This window comes from Rana temporaria, chromosome 4, assembly GCF_905171775.1.
Source record: "Rana temporaria chromosome 4, aRanTem1.1, whole genome shotgun sequence".
Lineage (NCBI taxonomy): Eukaryota > Metazoa > Chordata > Amphibia > Anura > Ranidae > Rana > Rana temporaria.
In genome coordinates, this window is record NC_053492.1 from 287,970,758 (window position 1) to 287,992,501 (window position 21,744).

At 41.4% G+C, this 21,744-nt stretch overlaps 1 protein-coding gene across 1 annotated transcript in view; it reads left to right on the plus strand.

Annotated features, from left to right (window-relative positions):
- Nucleotides 1-21,744, plus strand: part of LAMA2 (laminin subunit alpha 2) — a 1,029,834-nt gene that overhangs the window by 665,668 nt on the left and 342,422 nt on the right. Inside the window, 1 exon segment of the mRNA XM_040350410.1 lies at nucleotides 6,349-6,582. Within this exon segment, the coding sequence (XP_040206344.1) occupies nucleotides 6,349-6,582 (234 nt within the window).

Here is a 21,744-nt window from a genome sequence, read left to right on the forward strand (position 1 = left end):
AAAGCTACATTTTGGTCTCATCACTCCAAATGACTTTGTTCCAGAAGGTTTGAGGCTTGTCTCTGTGCTGTTTGACGTATTGTAAGCTGGATAATTTGTGGCATTTGCATAGTAATGTCTTTCTTCTGGCGATTCGACCATGCATCCCATCTTTCTTCAAGTGCCTCCTTATTGTGCAACTTGAAACAGCCACACCACATGTTTTCAGAGAGTCCTATATTTCACCTGAAGTTATTTGTGGACTTTTCTTTGCATCCCAAATAATTTTCCCTGGCAGTTGTGGCTGACATTTTAGTTGGTCTACCTGACCATGGTTTGGTTTTAACAGAACCCCTCATTTTCCTCTTATTGATTAGAGTCTGAACATTGCTGATTGGCATTCTCAATTCCTTGGATATTTTTTAATATGCCTTTCCTGTTTTATACAGTTCAACTACCTTTTCCCGCAGATCCTTTGACAATTCTTTTGCTTTCCCAATGACTCAGAATCCAGAAATGTCAGTGCAGCACTGGATGAAAGATGCAAGGGTCTGTCAGGAGTGCAAAAACTCATTGACCTTTTATACACATACACACTAATTACAAGAAAACAGATCACAGGTGGGGATGGTTACCTTTAATAGCTATTCCAACCCTTTTGTGTCAACTTGTGTGCATGTTATCAGGCCAAAATCACCAGGGTATGTAAACTTTTGATCAGGATCATTTGGGTAGTTTCTGTTGCCATTATGATTTAAAAAGAGTAAACACAGTTGCTTGATAATAAATGTCTTCAAATAAACTCTAACCATGAGTGAAAGAAATGTTTGTGTTATTCATATTCTCTGAAAAATAGCCAAGAAATCATAAATTCTGCCAAGCTATGTGAACTTATGAGCACAATTATATATGTAGCGCTCACCCGTGAAGGAGCCGCTGGTTATAGATTGGGTGGCATGTTACCTCTGTGACTCCACCGTCTAGGGTAGTTGATGAGAGCCAAGCAATGGAATGTCCACACAGCAGGTGTCTTTTCTTGTGCTTTTATTTTACCCAACACGGTAAACAGTAAAACTTGAGGTAGATAGCAAAGATGGATGAGGAGAAGAAATAGCAGATTCAGGCTTAACGATACGGAAACAGTTCTGCTTCCAACGATACTTTACTTTCGTCGCCACTCCAGCCGGAGTGGGTATAGTGTACCTGGACAGGCCTCTCACACCGACCTGGCAGCCAGAGTATCACTCGGAACTTTGAGGGAAAAGATCTCTGCCACAGACCCTCCCTAGAACTTAGATCATGGAGACAATCCTCCTTGGTAGAATTTGTGTTAGAATCAGGTAGTATTTTCAATCAGGTTACCGACTGACAGGTTGCTGACATCCAACCTTTCAGTGTCCGGTTACCTTGATCCCCGATGGATTGTCTAGGCCCTGTTGGATCACCAGCCTCTCTTGGCTCTCCTCAGGCGGACTCCCCACAGCTATCGGGATCTTCTTAGAATTGGGGACCCAGTCGAATACTGGGGCCCCGCCACAGCTTTAAATGTTCCGGGCCAACATGGTCCCGGAACCAGGAACACCACGTGGCACGCTCACCCCGGCCTGGTAGGCCATCTCGCCAGGGGCCATGATGTGTGGTCACCCTAAAGGTGGGTGGCCACCTCAGGAAAAGAACCCCATCTCAATGGCGCCTGCTCCAGAAGTACCCTCCCCCAGCATACCCCACGAGAGAAACTCCCTCCTGATTGGCTGCTGGCAAGAGGCACCCCAGCCTGAACTCCACTGGAGCCACCTGTCTCCCCGGGGTGGTATAGCACCCCAGGAACAACAGAATGGACCCACAGCACAGCCCAGCTGAAACAGAGACCCTTTGTAGAATTGCAATCAGAATCAGAGTCAACTACTGTATACTCTGATTATTCCTTAACTTTTAATAGCACAGGTACTTGGAAGTACACATGCACTACATATATATATGTTGTAAAAGTTACATCTGTCTGTTAGAAGATGTTTTTTTTCTAAATGCTCAAAATAAATGTCATCAAAATAATGCAAATTGTAAATATCTTTGGACCAAATGTGGTGATACAGAATAAAGTTTATTGTATATACCTTCTACAAAGCAAAATCATCAATATGGCCTTGAGACTACAGAATGTAAACTACTGTCCTCAGCTGTCTAATACGTATATAAATAACACAAGACAACTTTCCGATAGTTCTTTGTAACCATAGAGATGATCTTGTTTGCACCTTCGGTTCTATTTTCTGCACAATAGTGCTTTAGGCTTTGTTCCATACATTCTACTATATACCATGTACACTGCTTATTCATTTATATGGTTTGTACATTATGCAGTCCTCACCTTCCTCATTTTATCATCTTGTCACCATTTTGTACTGAGTACTTGTAATGTAAATTGCTTTATAACTCAAAATTCACATCAAACAAATTATAAAAATGACCTTGGGTTTCTCCTTTAGGCATGTAAAATGCTTAAGTGATTACAGTAGAGAATCTGTGAACTATCGTTTGCAGAGAGGCCTCCTTTTTTTAATTGTCAGAAGCTCCTTTTTATCTAAGTGCCAACCTGGAAGCTATACATGGAAACAGGCCTGGCAGAAGCACTACACTAGCACATTTGACCTGGTTCTTGGAAGTATTCCCAGATTCTATTGTCACAAGTCAAATTGGTTATGATTCTTTCATTTCAAAAAATAAATAAATATTAAAAAATGTTTTAGCCACCTGAACTGTATTGTTCTGGTTGAACACATAGCTACAAATTAGTATTTTTAAAGTATAATACATTGGGTGTCAAGAAAAAAAGGGTTTAAAAATAGGACTATGTTATTATAGCCACCAATTATATTTTTCCCTTACATTTTATTACCTGAGCTGACCAAATTAGGAAACACGCTTACTGGTAGCTACTATAGTTGATTCTTCTTTTTATAGAAAAGGTCCATTAAAACATACAGTAATGTATCACTCTCATCAAACATGAACTATGGACTGCATTAGACAGCAGGCTTACAGTAACTTTATTTGATAATTTTAGAAAATCATATGCATTTTGTTATGCATGTTGTTAAAAAATAAAAACACTAGGGGGGTTATTTACGAAAGGCAAATCCACTTTGCACTACAAGTGCAAACTACAGGTGCAAAGTGCACTTGAAATTGCACTGAAAGTGCACTTGGAAGTACAGTCGCTGTAGATCCGAGGGGGACATGCAAGGAAAAAAAAAAAAAACATTTTAGCTTGCACATTATTGAATGATAAAATCAGCAGAGCTTCCCCTCATTTCAGATCTACCTCTCAGATCTACAGTGACTGCACATCCAAGTGCACTTTCAGTGCAATTTCAAGTGCACTTTGCACTTGTAGTTTGCACTTGTAGTGCAAAGTGGATTTGCCTTTCATAAATAACACCATATATGTTTTTTAATACAGTGCATTAAAAATGTACACAACACAAGATGTGTTTTGCTTGCATTTTACATGCATTTTCTTCCCTTTAGAAGAAAAAAAAAATCCTCTGAAATCATATACATGTAACTAAAAGTGTGCTAATCAAAATTCCTATCACAGTATCAGCATGCTACCATTGACTATATTGCAATGCTTGTTTTTCTAAAAAATATTAAGTCCCGGTTCACACAGGGGCAACCTGACTTACAGCGCGACTTTGCAAGGCAACTTCAGCGTGACTTCAGCGCTACTTGGAGCAACTTACAACGCAACTTAAAATTTCCTCCAGGACAGGCGACTTTGGCTGTGGCCAATCACAGAATAATCAGCTCTGTGGGAGGGGTTTGCCTGAGTAAACCATTTTCTTTTCCTGTAAAGTTGCTTCAGTTAAGACAGTGATCCAACTTTGGAGGCAACTTCCATTGAAATCAATGGGTACAAGTTGCCTAGAAGTTGCCTAGAAGTCGCCTTGAAGTAGTACAGGAACCTTTTCTGAAGTCGGAGCGACATCAGTAGTTTACATTAAGACGGCTCTCATTCACTTAAATGGAATTTCTCATGTCGCGCGACTTGGGGCGACACAAGTCGGATCCCAAGTCGCTGTAGTGTGAACCGGCACTTAAGGTTTAGCAAAGAGGATTTTTTTAAATATGTGCAGCACTATACTGTAACATAAGTAATGTATGTAAATAGCTTAATACATTGTATTGGAAACTTTTTCCATTTTCTCTGCACTTTTGAGGTTCTGTAAAAATACTTGTTAGCGCAATCACAATACAATAGCGTAAACAAATCCTTACACTTTACAGTTCGCTCCTTCCCTCACAAAGTGCTGTTGGAAACCCAAATTTCCATCTATATTAAAAATGTTTGCTGTTTTGTTCAGTACCTAACAAAACATAGATTCATGCAATGCATGAATCTGTGTATTGTTTTCAGTGGCGGTGCAGGAGCGAGAGGGGGTTCCTCTCCTGCGTCTTCTATGGACGCACCACCGCCTTTACTGAAAGGAACAGGGGACAATTTCTGTAACATTTCTCACATAGAAAATATACTGAATGGGCTTGTTTAATTCTTCAATGTGCCTGCTTTTGCCAAGAGGTTAATTCAGGGTGCATTTGTCTCAGGCATTACTAAAATAACTGTCTTCACATTCTCAACATTCTCAACATTACATTCAGGTATAAATAACATGTCAAGTCTGCAGTAGAAGATTAAGCAATTAAATATTAAATAGACATGAACATACACTCTTGACTTATTTAGACAGGAAGAAGGAAACCACACTAGCACAAAACAAGCAAAATCAAGATATGTGAGCTGCCTGTGCAACACAGTGTTGGTCTGATCTGGCATTATTAATAATTGCCAGTACAATAAACATATATGGAATACCAGTATCATACAAGTTTAGTTCAAGCTTTTCAACTCTGTGAGCATTTAAGAAAAACATAAATACGCACCTACAAATGCCAAACATTAAAATGTGAGCGGTGTTGTAAAACATAGAATACCATTTTAGGTTTGGGGTTTTACTCTATTATCAAAGTTTGTAAGCTTTAAAGGGGTTCCAAAAATTCCCACATAGCATAATTAAATGGAACTGTGCTAGAATAATATTTTTTTTCAGTGTTATTGTTTCACAATGAACAAAAGTACGGATATTTGTTTTTCGATCAGAGGTCAATAAAAAAACAGTAAACTGCATGTAGAATGTCTGAGACGTACTGTAAACACACCAGTTAGACCATTAAACTTCTATTAAACAATACTTCTAGATTTTGAATAAAATAAAAGTTGTTAACTTTTGTTTGATTTACTTATATTCCACTCTTTAAGTGTATAGCTCCACTAATCATTGGCTAGTATACTGTACTGTGGTGTAGGCTGTGACATCAGATAAAGTATCTGTGATCCTTAGAGGGTTACTAAACCCACAAAAGTAAAATCAGTGTTAATATGCAGTAAAGTATGCTTGTTATACTCACTGTGGAAAAGGGGTTAATCATTCACATTGTATAAAAGGCTATTTGATCTTGTGTTCTCTGGTCCTCTCCTTATTTGTCCTCAATCCATCTGCTGATAGAACAGAGCCTGCACATGCTTAGTTTGGCATATATTGCGAAAGAGTTTTTCTTTTCTTGGGAGGGTGCATGTGATCAGCACTGTCCAGCCAGAGGGTCAGAAAATTGAATTCAAGAGGAGAAACTAACTAGAGAGCAATCTTGAGAAGCAACCACCACATCCCAACAAAGAGTTTGTAGAGAAGAAATACCCCAGGGATTTTGAGGGTGGGTTAACCCACCCTCAAAATCCCTGGGGCATTTCTTCTCTACCAAAGCCAGAGGGTCAGGGGTCTTGCAGCTGCATATGATAGTCAGAGGAAAAAGAAAACTTCTACAAGCTTTAACCAGACACTGATAAGTCACATGACTGCTATATACTGCTGATGAGAAAAGGTATTTAGCAGTTGATATTTACTACTAAAATAATTGCATTTCTGTGTACTGTGGGAAACCAGATATAGTGAATGCAGGGTCCTGGGTTTAGTAACACTTTAACTACGTAGCCAGTTAAAATGCAGACAGATTTTATGGAAAAGGGAAAGTGAAAAGGAAAATAAGAGTAAAATGAAAAAGAAATAAGCCATACAAATTAACAAATAAGAATTTGAAAGGATTACTTCCCTTGGCCTAGGTCCCAACTCCCCGCACCAAGTAATATCTATTTTAGGATAAATTATAATTAGGTGGGTGAAAGAAATACAATATTTAGGAGCTGAGGTAAAATGGTACTATTTGCAATGATTATATTGGATGTGCTGCTGTTGTGTAAAACAGTTACCTTAAAGAAAAAACACACTTAAGACTGCCTGTACGTATTTTTTTTAGGCCTGTGACTGCGGTGTTCCAGGATCGCTCAGTACACAATGTAATACAGACACAGGTTGCTGTTTCTGTGGACCAAATTTCTCTGGGGACAAATGTACCAGCTGCAGAGTGGGATACATGAATTACCCAAAGTGCATCAGCTGCGACTGTGAGTCGGCGGGAAGTAAACCAGAGAGCTGTGATCAAGAGACAAAGAAATGTTCATGCGAAGAGACTGGACAATGCAGCTGTAAGGTAAGAGCAACAGGTGACATGAAATTATACGTGTTCAGATTATGTTCAGATTGACTTTACAAAGCCAACTGCAAGTAAAGTATGCATTAACTGTGTCTTTTTAGTACATATAAAGTGGATTATACTACTGTGCCTAAAAAGCTTTCACAATACCCCTGTTGGAGTTTGTTCTGTATACGTAAGAGTGGGCTTCAAGAAGACTGAAAAAGATAAGAATCTGTGGCACATCAGCAGAGTTGCCAATGTAAAATGATTAGCATTAAACTGCAATGAGGGATTTTAGTGATGAATGCCTTCCGTTTAATGTATAACAGCACCTAAAGGAAAGATTTTCATGCAAATCTTACTGGGCTGCTGGAAGAAAATGCACAAGTTAGATACTTTCTAATAATCATTTAACCACACAGCTATAATTTGGATGCTGGCCAGGTAGATGAATTATACTACACTAGTTTTGATATAGAGAGTTTTTACATTTCTATTTGCAGAAAGATCTCACTTCAGTTGTTTTTTTTTTTTTTTTTTTTTTATGTTGCATTGATTGTTACTTAATGGGCCTTTTTTTACATTCTTTGGTGGTTGTTTTCAATTACTGCACAAACGCTGAAGGTTGGTTAGCACCAAAAATGCTTAACCAGGGAAAAAATCTTAAAGTGATTGTAAACCCTCACCTTGTCAAACAACTCATTCAGTTTAGGGTTAAAAATATATTTATTGGTGGTGTAACAATACAAAAAAAAACAACGTCCAGTGTTACAGATTAGTGACAATTTTAACCAAACGTGTGTATTGAGTCAGCCCAATGGCTATCGCCCACAGCATAACTCCTATTGTCATACAGTAAACAATTAACATCGACAACTGTTGTGATGGAGTGAAATAAAATGTCTATGTTATCTTTCTCTTTTAACCACTCAAATATTGCTTCATTATGAATTTGGTTCAGCGGCAGAATAGAACATGTATCCTGGAATTGGACCAGGGAAAAATCTATTACACTGTCACTTGAAGTAAAGAATGACTCCGGCTAGGGGAGCCCTGTTGTTCACAGTAAAATAATATACAAAAATTTTGAGAAAGTAAACAGGGAATAAAGGAGGGGGGGGAGTGACCCAAGGGTGGGCGTTAGTTGAAGAGAAAAGGGGAAAAGTAAGGAAGAAGAAGAAAAGACAGGAGAGAAATGAAAGAAAGATGAAGGAGAGCGTAAGAGCTGCTGTGAAGACATTTGTAGGAAGGCCCAAGGACAGCGAGGGGGAACACCATTAGCTACATGTCCTGTCTATCTCACTATTAGGGTTGAATATTAGGGTGATCGTGCCATGGTTGACAGCATGTTGGTGAGAGTATCAGAGGCGAGGAAGTGGAGCCAAATGGACCACAACATCTTGTATTTATTGAAGGTGTCGCTGTCAAGGGCCAAAATCTCCTCCATTCGCATGGTATCATTCATAATCGATACACATCGTGACAAGGGAGGAGTGGTGGTTGTCTTACAAAGTGATGGGATGAGCTGTCTCGCTGAGGACATAAAAAAAATGGAGGAGACTCTGTTTCTGTGATGTTATCGACCCAGGGAGTATTAAGAGAAGGGCAATCTTAGGGGGAAGGTGTCAGCGTTTCATCATAAATTTTATTATAACAATCAAATACCTGAATCCAGAAGTGGTGGATCCTCTCACATTCCCACCAGACATGTAGATAGGTCCCTAGAGAGGAAGTACCACGCCAACAAGTGGCTGAAGTAGACAACTCATTCAGTTTAAATAGAATGGAAAGGTAAAACATTTGTATATACCATAGATATAAATACACATGATAAATATATTTTCTCCTTTTTATAAGTGATCACTTATGCTCTGTTCTCAGCTACATAAGAGCTGAGGGAGGAGAAGCAGCAGCACACTGAACTTCCCAGTGAAAGGCTGTGCAGGGTGTGGTGTGTCAGGACAAGTATGATCATTGGATAAGAGCAGGCTGAGTTCTCAGAATAGCTAGATAACTGACCACCATGTGCTCGGATGCTTAGTGTGGCCAGTTTTTAATATCCCTGGCAGGATCACCATGGATTTCACACAAAGGAAGCAACACAGAGAGAACAGGATACTTGTGCATACAAGAACATGGTACAGCAGGCATATGTCAGGAATATGAAATTCTGGGGTAACATATTCTTCAACTAAAAAATGTATTGTGTATGAAAAGCCAAAACTTGTTTTGTTTTTGGTGATGTGATGAATGATCCCTGTTGTGTTTGTATTGTCTGTGTCTACACTCGATTTATTCACTGCTCTATTTGTCTTGGTGACCATTGTGATGGAAAATCAAAATTTTAAAGTGCTATGGGAGACAACTAGGAAATTGAGACAACCTTGGGCTTTCATGGTACGGTATAGACTTACAATGCTAAAACAGCTTTTTATAAAAACATTAATTTATTAAAAATAATAATAAAAAAATACCCACAAGTGCAGACATATAACATACAAAAGGTGCAAAATGTCCCATAACAGGGAACACCCTTAAACAATCAAATTTTCTCTGATTTACACTGGAAAGGGATAGATATATCAACCCACAATGGGGAATTTAATCTTAGTCTTTATCCAGTTGTAGACTCTACATGTTTCGCAAAGACCCGCTTTTTCAGGAGTTTAATTCAGAGAAAATGTTTTTCTAAAAAGAAACCTACACATAAGAAATCTTTATATAACATAATAGGATAGAGCTGTAGAATGTGGAGCAGACCACCAGGTAACTGCCTCAATGATGGGATACTTCACATCCACAGTCAAATATACAAAAAAAAACATTCTGTACATACACTTTAACCACTTGAGACCCGCGCTGGTGACGAAAGACGTCCACAGTGCGGCTATCAACTGACGGGTGGACATCCCTGGACATCCTTTTATTTGCATTCCCCGCGCGCGCCGCTGGGGGCGCGCAGCAGGGAAAAACTGTGCCCGGCTTATCGCTGAGATGCCGAAGCGCGTACCTGGTGGCCGCGATGTCCACCAGTTACCCGTGATCGGCAGTGACAGAGCAGGGACGTGGAGCTCTGTGTGTAAACACAGAGCTCCACGTCCTGTCAGGGAGAGAGGAGACCGATGCTGTGTCCCTTGTACATAGGGACACAGATCGGTCACCTCCCCCAGTCAGCCCCCCTCCACACACAGTAAGAATCACTCCCAGGGAATACATTTAACCCATTCCTTGCCCCCTAGTGTTAACCCCTTCCCTGCCAGTCACATGTATACAGTTATCAGTGCATTACTATAGCACTGTTCGCTGTGTAAATGTGAATGGTTCCAAAATAGTGTCAAAAGTGTCCGATGTGTCCGCCGCAATATCGCAGGTCTGACAAAAATCGCAGATCGCCGCCATTACTAGTAAAACATATTCATACATTTATCCCCTATTTTGAAGGCGCTATAACTTTTGCACAAACCAATCAATAAACGCTTATTGCGTTTTTTTTTTTTACCAACATTTTTTTTTTTTATTGGGATATTATTATAACAGAGGGAAACAAAGTGTAGCGCTAAGACCAAGTACATTAAGACAATATACCAGGATGAAATAACAGTGTGATAGGTGATTGTGTGGAAATGCAATTACAATTTAACAAAAAGTGTCCATATACTTTAGATAATCAAAGAGTCACACAATCGGCATTGGTGATCACAGGTATGGTGATAACAATGTTCTCAAAAATAATTGTGAAAAATTAGTCCATAGAAAGAAAGTTGGCACCCAGTGAGGAATGTATATAGATCAATGCAGAAGATATTGCTGTCTTCCTTAAAGTGATGAGATACCGCCACCAGTGTGTATGTCAGCTTAGCGCAAAAAATAAAAACCCCAGAGGTAAACAAATACCACTAAAAAAATCTCTATTTGTGGGGAAAAAATTATAAAAATATAATTTGGGTACAATGTTGTATGACCGTGCAATTGTCATTCAAAATGCGTCAGCGCTGAAAGCTGAAAATTGGTCTGGGCAGGAAGGGGGTTTAAGTGCCCAGTAATGAAAGGGTTAACTGGTGCTTGATAACTGGCCCAATGCTCTCACAATGGGCTGTTGAGTCCTTAGTTGTTTGAAAATTCCTCCGTTTATATGGTGCTTCCTCTCTTTATTCCCAGGTGGGGTGGTAGTTTGCTGTAGAAAAGGTACAATCATGCTACAGGGTCATTAAAAAAAACACATTGCTTTGCTCTGCATGGGCAAAGCACTGATGTGAAACTCATTAACATAGACACCTAAAGGGTATCTCAACCTAAGAAATAAAATGCAATGTCTTGCAGCTTACCAGTCCATAGATAGGGTTGCTGGATTTTATTTTATTTAAGGATAAGTATATTTTGTGCAAATACAGGACAATGCCCGTTGACCCTGCAGGAAATGTGGTGAGCTCATAACTTCCTGTGCAGAAAAAAAAATTACATCTATGAACTGGTAAGTTGCAATATATTACATTTATGTTCTTATATACACTAAACCCCCTTTCACACTGGGGAGTTTTTCAGGCGCTTTTGGGCTAAAAATAATGCCTGTAAAGCGCCTAAAAAAGCACCCCCCCCTGCAGTCTGTGTGAAAGCCTGAGTGCTTTCGCACTGAGGCGATGCACTGGCAGGACGTTAAAAAAACGTCCTGCAAGCAGCATCTTTGGAGCGATGAAGGAGCGGTGTGTACACCGCTCCTCCACCGCTCCAGCAGCGCTTTGCGGTGGTTTTAACCCTTTTTTGGCCGCTAGCGGAAACAACTTATAAGACGTTGTAGAGCTTTTTTTATACACCTATAATGTAATTAGCTAATTTAATCTAAAAGTTTAGTTGGGCTTTAATGCAAGAAATGTTATACCTGTTTTACCTTCTAGTCACAGAGACAAAAAATGTTCATTATATGCTGATGTAAGAAAAAAAGTGGAATGGCACCTCTAAGCATATTAAAGAAATATGTGATAGAAAATTGGGCTAGTTGTATCCACCAGTCCTGTGCATACAACTTCAACAGTTGACCTTAATCATTTAAAAACAAGAAAAACATATTAAACACCTGAGTATTTTCATCCCTTTTACCCAAGAGAGAGATATGAAGACCAATTAAAACTGGGTTTATGACAGTTTTAAACCTTAAAGTTGAGCTCCATCCAAAAAAGGAATCTCCACATACCGCCCCCCCCCCACCCCTTGCTTCCACATTTGGCACCCTTTGGTGGGGAGGTTGGATTAGGGTTGGTTTTGACCGTGGTGAGCGGAGGAAGTTTGGCCTCTTTCCTTCCCCTGCACTTCACAGGTCCCAGAAGACTGTGGCCCATTCATGCATGTGAAGTAGGAAACCGACTGTGAAGTCGCAAGGCTACACTGCCAGTTTTCCTTCGTCAAGATAGCGGTGCCAGCACCCGATAGTCGATTGGTGAATCGGCTCGGGTGAGGACACCGCTGGATGCCTGGACAGGTAAGTGTCCTAATACTAAAAGTCAGCAGCTACAGCTTTTATATTTATATATATATATATACAGTATATATATACCGTATTTATCGGCGTACAACACGCACAGGCGTATAACACGCACCCTAACTTTAAGAGGGAAGTTTCAGGATAAAAACTTTCCACGGCCCCCTGCGTATAACACGCAGGCACAGTTTACCCTCTATTTTCAGGTTAAAAAAGTGAGTGTCATATGCCAATGAATACAGTATATTAAACTGCCTGCCATGTAAGCAGCCTTATATACAGCAGCAGAGCGCACTGTGATTAGCCAATCAGACATCAATGCAATGGCACACAATGTTCAGAATTCGGTGAACAGGCAAACACCTAATGTTTGACTCAAACCACAGGACCATGCCTAGTGTTTACATGCATTTTAGTGCATTTACAGGCATCAGGCATTTTTTTCTGCCAAAACGCCACTGCTTCTGGATGCACTGGCAGTGAGTTTGTTTTATTGCCTCCAAAAGCCCCTGCCTCTAAATGTCTGTGTGTGCATGGACACATATACTAAGTTGCAGGGGCCATTAGAGGCAGGGAAAAAATAACCAGATGCCCCTAGGAGCTTGAATTTATAATTAAATTTCACATTTTCACATTTTATAGGTAGGGTGAAATTATCATTTTTTTCCCCCCCAAATATGTTTTATTGAAAATGTTAAAGGTACAAACATAGTATAAATACACACCGTAGTCAGAGACAGTTATGGTACACTGGTATTAAGACATACGGTATATGGTGTCAATAACAGCGCAGTGGAAAGTAGTCTCGCATGGGACAGTTTTTTTTCCTTCTTTTTTGCAATGTGTGCTGCATTGAGGAAATTCCCCTTTACTTACTGTTCTTTACTTTGTAAGATTTTCCTTCTTTTTTTTTCCAATTCTTTATTTTAAAGTTTTTTTTTCTCACAAAGATACACATACATCTTTACAAATAAACCATCTTATGCATATATTCTGCTTATTTTACTCTTAATCATATTTAATTTCTCCTATATCCTGTTTCTACTTTATCTATGAACTTATATTATTTTAACTTTATTCTTAGTTATATCCTTGTGATTTATCTATCCTTCTAACCCTTCCACTACGTTCTTCTCTCCCCCCCAAGAAAGAAATAAACCGAGAGTATCGGTTTAATCTTTAGATTAGAAAACATAAAAAAAAAGAAGGAGCCAAAAACAATTCCCCCACCCCTCCCCCTCTCTCTCCGTCTCCTCCCCTCTTCCCTCTCTTAGCTCTTTCCTTCCTGTTGGTCTCTCTCTCCACCCTCTCTTCTCATCCCGTTCGCTCCCTGTATGGAGCCCATATCTGCCGATGCTTGTCCTCCTGCTCTTTCATACTCATATTAAGGTTTTCCATTAGTTGTACTTCCGCTATTTTTGCCATCCATTGTGCTTTACTTGGAGAAACATTACTTTTCCAGAGAGCTGGATTGCATGCTTTTGCCGTTGATAACAAATGTCTCAGCAATGAATTTGTTAATTTTTCCGCTGATTGAGGCATATCAAAGAGCAGGAAGGCAGCTGGATTATCTCCAAGTGACACATCTATCATTTCTTCTATTATTTCTAATACCATTTGCCAGAAATTCCTTACTTTTGGACATTCCCAAAAAATGTGAATCATAGTGCCCACAGTCTCTTGACACCGCCAACAGAGATTCGAGGTATGTGGATATATCCGATTCAATACTTCTGGAGTTCTATACCACCTGCTCAAAATCTTTTAGCTTCCCTCTTGGTACCTTGTTGCTATTGACACCTTATGTGTATATCTGAATATCTTAAGATTTTCCTTCTGTTGTTGTTCTAGGGACATCTTGACAATTTGGACTTCCCCTCACTTATTGCTCAGGTGTCCAAGCTGTCCACAACTTAAAAAAGTTCTTTAGATGCACTTTTATATATTTTCAGGAAACCTCATTAGGTTTGTTGGAGATATTATTTTCTTTCGTTTTAAATTTATGCCACATGTTTTTCTGTAAAGTTTTAACTTTGACAATAAACTGACTACAAAATTAGAATCAGGCTTGCATTTCAGACAGCAGCTAAATAAAACGAGCCTCTTAACTGGGAACAGTATGACCTATGAAGTATGCCTATCTGAACATTATTAGTAATTTTTACAAAAAGACTTAAACTACTAGAGAAGTTTCATAAATACATTATTCATTATGTAATGCTTAAATCTGAAGTGTTCTTGTGACTTTTCTGGTAGAACAATATAACTTTTTTGTCAAGATGTATTAGTTTGCATAGCTTTTAGCCACTTTAGAGCTCTATGTGTCCTTTCACGTGGGTTTTTAAATTAGATTTGTTTGTCGGGTTTTCCAATTAGATTTGTTTTTCAGCTTTTTAGTTAGACCTGATCAGAAACTCCATGTACAGCAGATGTAAAGTGACATCTTTCAGCATCGATAAATAAAGTAACCCCTGTGCTACCCACATGTACAGTATACTGTAAATCCTCTAACTATAATGTATAATATTCAACAAAAATTAAATATCAAAGGTTGCTGCAACACCTAATATGTTCTTCACAGTGTGAAAGTATATACATTAATGTCCTTAGATATAACCCAACATTCACATACCGCTGTATATACATAATAATGATGAAAATGAATAAAGAAACAGTGTCCATAACCACATAAATAGTAAGTGCTGGGTGTTACGTGATAAACAAATAATCTTCGAACGTGACAAAAAAACAATATTTTGGTCATAATCTACAGTCCACACTTCCAGGTTTAAAAAAAAAGTGCTGTTGCTGTGAGTTTCACTTGTCCCCTTAGTGCTTACAGAACTGTCAGCTTAATTTATAATGAATTGCGCCATATAATAAATACAAGTTGGTGTTCGAATCCCAATTGGCTCCAAGTGCTCTCTTTATCCTCCCAGATATAATGATCAAAACTCAAGTTTTGGTCCCATTAAGGTGCTGTTTTCCTTGCGCTTACCAACATGTTAGCATGAAACATGTACATATAAGGCCAAATCCACAAAGCAGATGCGCCGACTTAACTCGAGATTTCTAATTTTACACCGCGCGTATCTTTGCGCTCCGGTCCTCAAAACGAAAAATCAGTTTTTTCCGTCCTACCTAAAATAATTACACCGGCGCATCCTCGGACGCAAATTACGCTAGTCACGCCACTTTTTTTGATAGGCAAAGATGCAAATGAGGGAGATAGGGCGATCCACAAAATTAAGTGTGTGCGCCATAGATTACGCCCTGTGCGCCGTAGATTACGCCCTGTGCGCACCTGTTAGTTTCCTGGAGGAAAATCAGACTTTATAAAAGCAGCCCTAATTTTACACCTGCCCTGTAAAGGTCTGCTGAAGCAACAGCATTGAGGAAGAGCTGACAACACATCTTTGCTGGACTTCAATCTGACTGCCAAAATGCCCGGCCCATCCATGATTCTAATGGCACTCGCTACTTTACAGGCGCAAAGAAGGAGGAGGGCACAGAGGAGGAGGAGGAGGGCACAGGAGAGGGTATACCGCCCACGCCAAGATCTCTTTGGCATGACTGCTTCTGAGGTCTATGGCAACTTCCGCTTTAACCAGGAAGCCATCCTGGAATTAACCCGAATCCTGCAGGATGATCTCACCACCCCAACCCAACGATCCCATGCCCTGCCACCTCACATCAAAGTAATGGCAACCCTGCATTTTCTTGCCACTGGGTCTTTCCAAAGAACATGTGGAGGTCTGGCTGGGATGGTACAGTCCTCGATGAGCAGGTGTGTCCATGAAGTAGTCCCTGCAATACTAAGATGCATGGGCAATCAATTTCAAAAGCCCACCCAGGAGGACCAGCGATTGAAGACCATGGCGGACTTTTATCACATTGCTGGGTTCCCACGGACCATCGGGGCCATTGACTGTACCCATGTGGCACTACAGCCCCCCCATGAGACAGAGCACCTGTTCCGGAATCGCAAAAACTGGCATTCCATAAATGTCCAGGTGATAGTAGATGCCCATTGCCTCATCTGGCATGTCTGTGCCAAATTTCCTGGTTCGTGCCATGACAGCTATATATTCCGGCAGACCAGCATATCTCAAGATTTGGAGCTGAACGTGTATGGAGACAGCTGGCTGATTGGTGAGTGACATGGTGTCAGGTATGTCCCCCCCCATGATGCAGACATCACAAGGGGCACATGCATGACTAATATCCTCCTGTCTTTTCCCTTCCAGGTGACTCTGGATATGCCCTGGGACCACATCTGATGACCCCATTCAGGAACCCCCAAACCCCAGGAGAGCAACGCTACAACGAGGCTCATATTCGCACCCGGGCAGTTGTGGAGCGCACATTTGGGCTGCTGAAGTCCCGCTTCAGATGCCTGGACAAGACTGGGGGTACATTGTTGTATTCCCCAGACTTTGTGTGCCAACTAATCGGTGCTTGTTGTATTCTTCACAACTTTGCCATGAGAAGGGGACTGGAGATTAACTTACGTGCTGACCTGACCCCCCACCCAGGCAATCCCCCCCTAACCCACTCTACCCGGTCTACTGAGGGCACAGTAGCCAGGAGACGCCTCGCAGAAGGCATCTTTTCACAGTAAACGCACATGAATAATGTCACAATGATAATATTTGTTTTAACTGGAAACGCACATGAATAATGTCACAATGAGAATGTTGCTTTGCACAGTAAACGCACATGAATTATGTCACATTGAGAATGTTTTTTTTTCTCTGGAAACGCACATTAATTATGTCACAATGAGAATGCATGAATGCACACCACTGTGGTCCCTAGCACAGACACATCACATGCACATCGAATTGGATTAGATCCAAGTACCCCCCCCCCCCCTTTGGTACTTGGGAGCAGTAACGCCACGCCACGGCTCCAATTATGTCACTGTGCATTCATACACCATTCAGGAACCTGGGATCACTTCTCCCTGGTCCTGAGGATCCCTTCTCCACCAAAACTGAGGGTGACACCCTTATTTTATCAGGAATGCCACCCCCCCCACATTCACACATCATTCACACACATAAACCAAATCATAAGTACAGTATAATAAACAAAATCATAAAAAAAAATCAAAAGTACCCCTGCAATTTAATTCCGGCGGCGAGTGCTCCGTCTGGGCTGCCCACGGGCATGGACAACTGGAGGATCTTCACGGGGGGGGTGTGAGCAGGGGAGGGAGTATCTTCACGGGGAGGGTGTGAGCAGGGGAGGGAGTATCTTCATGGGGGGGGAGCAGGGGAGGGAGGAGCCTCCCCTGGTGTCTGACCTCCGGCTGGCCTGCCCTCCAAGGCCACTGCTATCCTGTTCAGACAGACAGTGATGGCAGCCGTATTGGCCTGGCCAGCCCGGGTCTTGTCCTGCACAGCCCGGGTGTTGTCCTGCACAGCCCGGGTGAGGGCAGTCACCTTCTGGGCCACGCCTGTTGTGGCGGTATGCAGGGACCACAAACAGGTGATAACCCCCAATGAATTGGTGGCCACATCACTGAGTGACTCCCTCATTACATCCAGGCTGTGCTCCATCTTGGTCATAGATTTTTTGATGTCACCCAGACTGCGGGTCTGCTGGGCATTGTCCCTCAGCAGACTGGCCGGCAGACGCTCAGACACCCCCCTGGTATCCTGGGTCACCATCCTGCCTGCCCCTGAGGCTTGTGGCCTGGGAGGAGGGGATAGAGTGACCCTTGTGGGTTGCGGCCTGTTGGGGGATGAGTGGGAGGGGCTACCCCTGTTGGTGGCCTGACTGGTGCCAGCCTCTGGGGTAGCCTCTGGGGGAGCCTCTGGCTAGCCTCAAGGGTATCCTCAAATGTCATGAGATCAGTGGCAATAAGGATTTCCCGGCCAATCTGGAGATCTTCTTCCTCCTCCCCCTCATCCTCCCCCCTCAGCCTCCTCATGAGGGGAGGTTTGGCCACTCCCCTCCCCTGGGGACTCCTCAGCAGCCTCCTGTCTTTGGGGTGGTGCAGCAGCCTGGCCTGATGGGCCAGCAATCTCCTGGTCATCTGTGGAGGACACCAAACAATCACAGGTTTGAGGATCCACACACTTGGCACATCTTCCCTTCCCCTACCCACACATGCTAATCACCAAATAGAAAAACAAAAACCTTACCTGGCCTCACAGGAACATCAGACTGATAACCAGGCAGGCCCACCACCTGCTCTGGCAGCCAGATGGGTCATGGTCCCCCTCCTCCAGTGCCCCTCCTATGGGCAGTGAGCTTGGCCACCTTATTGCGGACCACGCTCCTCAGATCATTGATCTTTTTCTTGATGCCAGCGGGGGTCCTCGTCTCCCCCCCCTGCCGCATTTATGTGATCTGTAATTTTTGCATATATCCTCTTCCTTTGGGCCGGGGAGGTGTTCCGGCTATCAGGCCCATGTAAATATCTTCCATATTGGATGATATACCTGGCAAGGATTTGCTTTTCAACATGAGAAAAATTCAGCTTCCTGCGTTTGGGGGCCATCACAGACACCACCCAGCAACAAGAAGACAAACAGGACAAACACACAAAAATACACACACAAGCAGACAGCTACTACAAAGTCAAAAACAAACACACAAAAAACAAACACAAAATCCAAGCAGAAAAAAAAAAAAAACACTTAGCAGAAACAATCAAACAAAAAATACACTTATCAGAAACAAACAACAACTACTATCTAATACTCCTCCAACACTTCTCTATCACACACAACTTACCAACAAACACTGACAAACTAAGAGCAGAAGCAAATTGCTCATGGAAGGGAACACAGGGAAATACTTTTGCAAGGGAAGTGTGTTTGACTGGGGCTATTTAAGCACAGGGCGATCCTCAAACTAAGTACACTTGGCCTTTTACCTATCTCACTGATTGCGCCCAGCAAAGTTCTGCACATGCGCAGTGAGCAGCAGATTCGTGCGCGCATGCGCAGTACGGCCGGCCCTTCATTTGCATGGGGTCATGGCTCATTACAATGAAGCACGCCCACTTCCTTCCCACTTGCCATAACCCCGCCTTACGCCTCGGAATTTAGGTTACGGCTGGCGCAATTTTGTGCGCAAATGCGCTGTGGATACGGCACTTACGACACCAACTTAGGGCTCCGTAACTTAAATGACATAAGTTTTCATAAACTTAATTTGCGCCGCTGGCTGTGGATTTGGCCCATAGTGCCTCCCATAGTGTAGTATAAAAACGCTACAAGTTTTATTGAATAAATAATATGCTTACATTAAATAAACTTTAAAAACCCATTAAAATAAACAAGATAATCAGCAGTAGCTTCCTCTCACGTCACTTCCAATCCACTCACTGAGATGCCTTCCACGTTACATCACGTGGCTTCTTCAGGAGAACCGGATTGATTGTTCATATAATGTATTTATATGCAGGAAATGCAGTGGTCGCCATTTTGTTGAAGCCACCATGTGGAACTGGTCGGCGACTATTTTAGAAGAGATCAGTGTAAAGTCCATATACTAGAGGACGAAGTATAGCTTCACGGTGGCCATTTTGTTGCAGATTGTAATATACGGCCGGCCGGTGGTGATATTTTAATATATATCTTTTTATTAGCATGTAACAGTATTGGATAGATTTGCCCAATTTTGATGAATTCATAATTTTATTTATTTATCAATACATTTAATATGCAGCAGGTTATATGTATGACCACAGTTGATACTGGTCTTTAGCACATATGGGATTGAGATTGTTTATTAAGTACACGTCACACATTATTTCCAGTAGGTGGAGGTTTTTTCATGAATTGGTGCTTGAGATTATTCTGTTTCATCCCCATTAATTAGGATTTTTATTTCTATATATAAACTGCTATTTAAGCTTAGCATTCTGTCACCTTGTATAGTTACTAACCATCGGCTGGCCATATATTGCAGTCCACAACAAAATGGCCACAGTGAAGTTGTACACGGTCCTCTAGTATATTGACTTTACACTGATCACTTCTAAAATGGCCGCCAACCAGTTCCAGGTGGCTGCTTCAACAAATTGGATATTAACCTCCCTGGCGGTCTTCCCGAGACTGACTCGGGGTTAGATTTTCCTGCTACTATCGGTAACCCCGAGTCAGTCTCGGCTCGCCTCGCTGAATCCACAGGCACTTTTTACTTACCTTGTCCCTGGATCCAGCGATGCCACCGCGCTGTGTGAGCGAGCGGGACCTCGCTCGATTCACATAGTGCCTCCGTGTGACGCCGATCTCCGTTCCCTGCGACGTTACGACGCACGGGGACGGAGAACGGCGCCAAATTCAAAAACGTAAACAAACACTATACACACAGTATACTGTAATCTTATAGATTACAGTACTGTATGTAAAAAAAACACACCCCCCCTGTCCCTAGTGGTCTGCCCAGTGTCCTGCATGTCATTTTATATAATAAAAACCTTTTTTTCTCCCTGCAAACTGTAGATTGTCCATAGCAACCAAAAGTGTCCCTTTATGTCAAAAATAGTTTTAGATCAGCTAAAAAACAGCGATAATAAATTATAATCACTTGCAGAATTGTGCGATAGCGATTTGTGGGGAAATTCGTCATAAAAAAAAAAAATAATGACAGCAACAATTCTGCAACTGAGCAAATTTCAGTGATTTTAATTTGATTACATTATTGAATAATTTTTATTATAATTATATTATTATTTGTTATAATTATTTATAATTATTTATTATATTATAATTTATAATTTTGTTTTTAAAAAAATGTAATACACGGGATGCCTATTAGAATCTTGTTTGGTCAGATTTAAGTGAGTTATTTCTAAAAATTACAGACCTATAATATAAAACGCCAAATTTCCTTGCAAATAATGGTACCGCTTTCAGCATGTTTTTTCTGAAAGAATCATACCGCCAGGAAGGTTAATGCTTTTTCATGTGGTATTTACCAATAATTTTTTAGCTTTTTGCGGTAAATACTGCAAAACGGTACAGCGAATTGAAAGTTACAGGATTTCATGCGATAATTAGGCAAAATGTTTCCAGACACCTAAATATCACATATAAGTTCCTTTTGTGAAAAGAGCCCAATGCTTGACAAATGAATTGTGGATTTAAAATGTGAGCTGGAAACTAAAGTGTTAGATTGTGACTGTTTGTCATGCATCCTATAAAAGAAAGGTGTAGATTGTTGTCACTGTGGGGTTGTTTACTAAAACTGGAGAGTCCCTGTGTGATACACTCGGCGGCCATTGCTGCCAAGTGTATGACTCGGCCCTGCCCCCCAGCTTGCTGCATCATTGATTTGATTGACAGCAGCGGAAGCCAATGGCTGCGCTGCTATCAATCCTCCAATGAAGAGCCGACTAGAGCTTGGTGAAAGCAACGCGGGATCGCGTCCAAGGAGATTCGGGTCTCAGGTAAGTAAAACGGGAGCTCGGGGTGGTGACTGCAAGGTGTTTTTTCACCTTAATGCATCTCTTACGTCGTCGCTAGTCGGTTTTTCCCGTCGCAAACTTAGGCCTGCTTTTTCATGGCTTATATTTAGAACAGCCATGTTAAAGTATGGCCGTCGTTCCCGCGTCGAATTTCAATTTTTTATTTTTTTTGCGTAAGACTTCCGGGAATACGAAACGACGTAACGCACGTCGCCGTTCAAAAGAAACGCCGGGGCGCCGTAATTTCGCGCAAAGCACGTCGGGAAATTTTCAC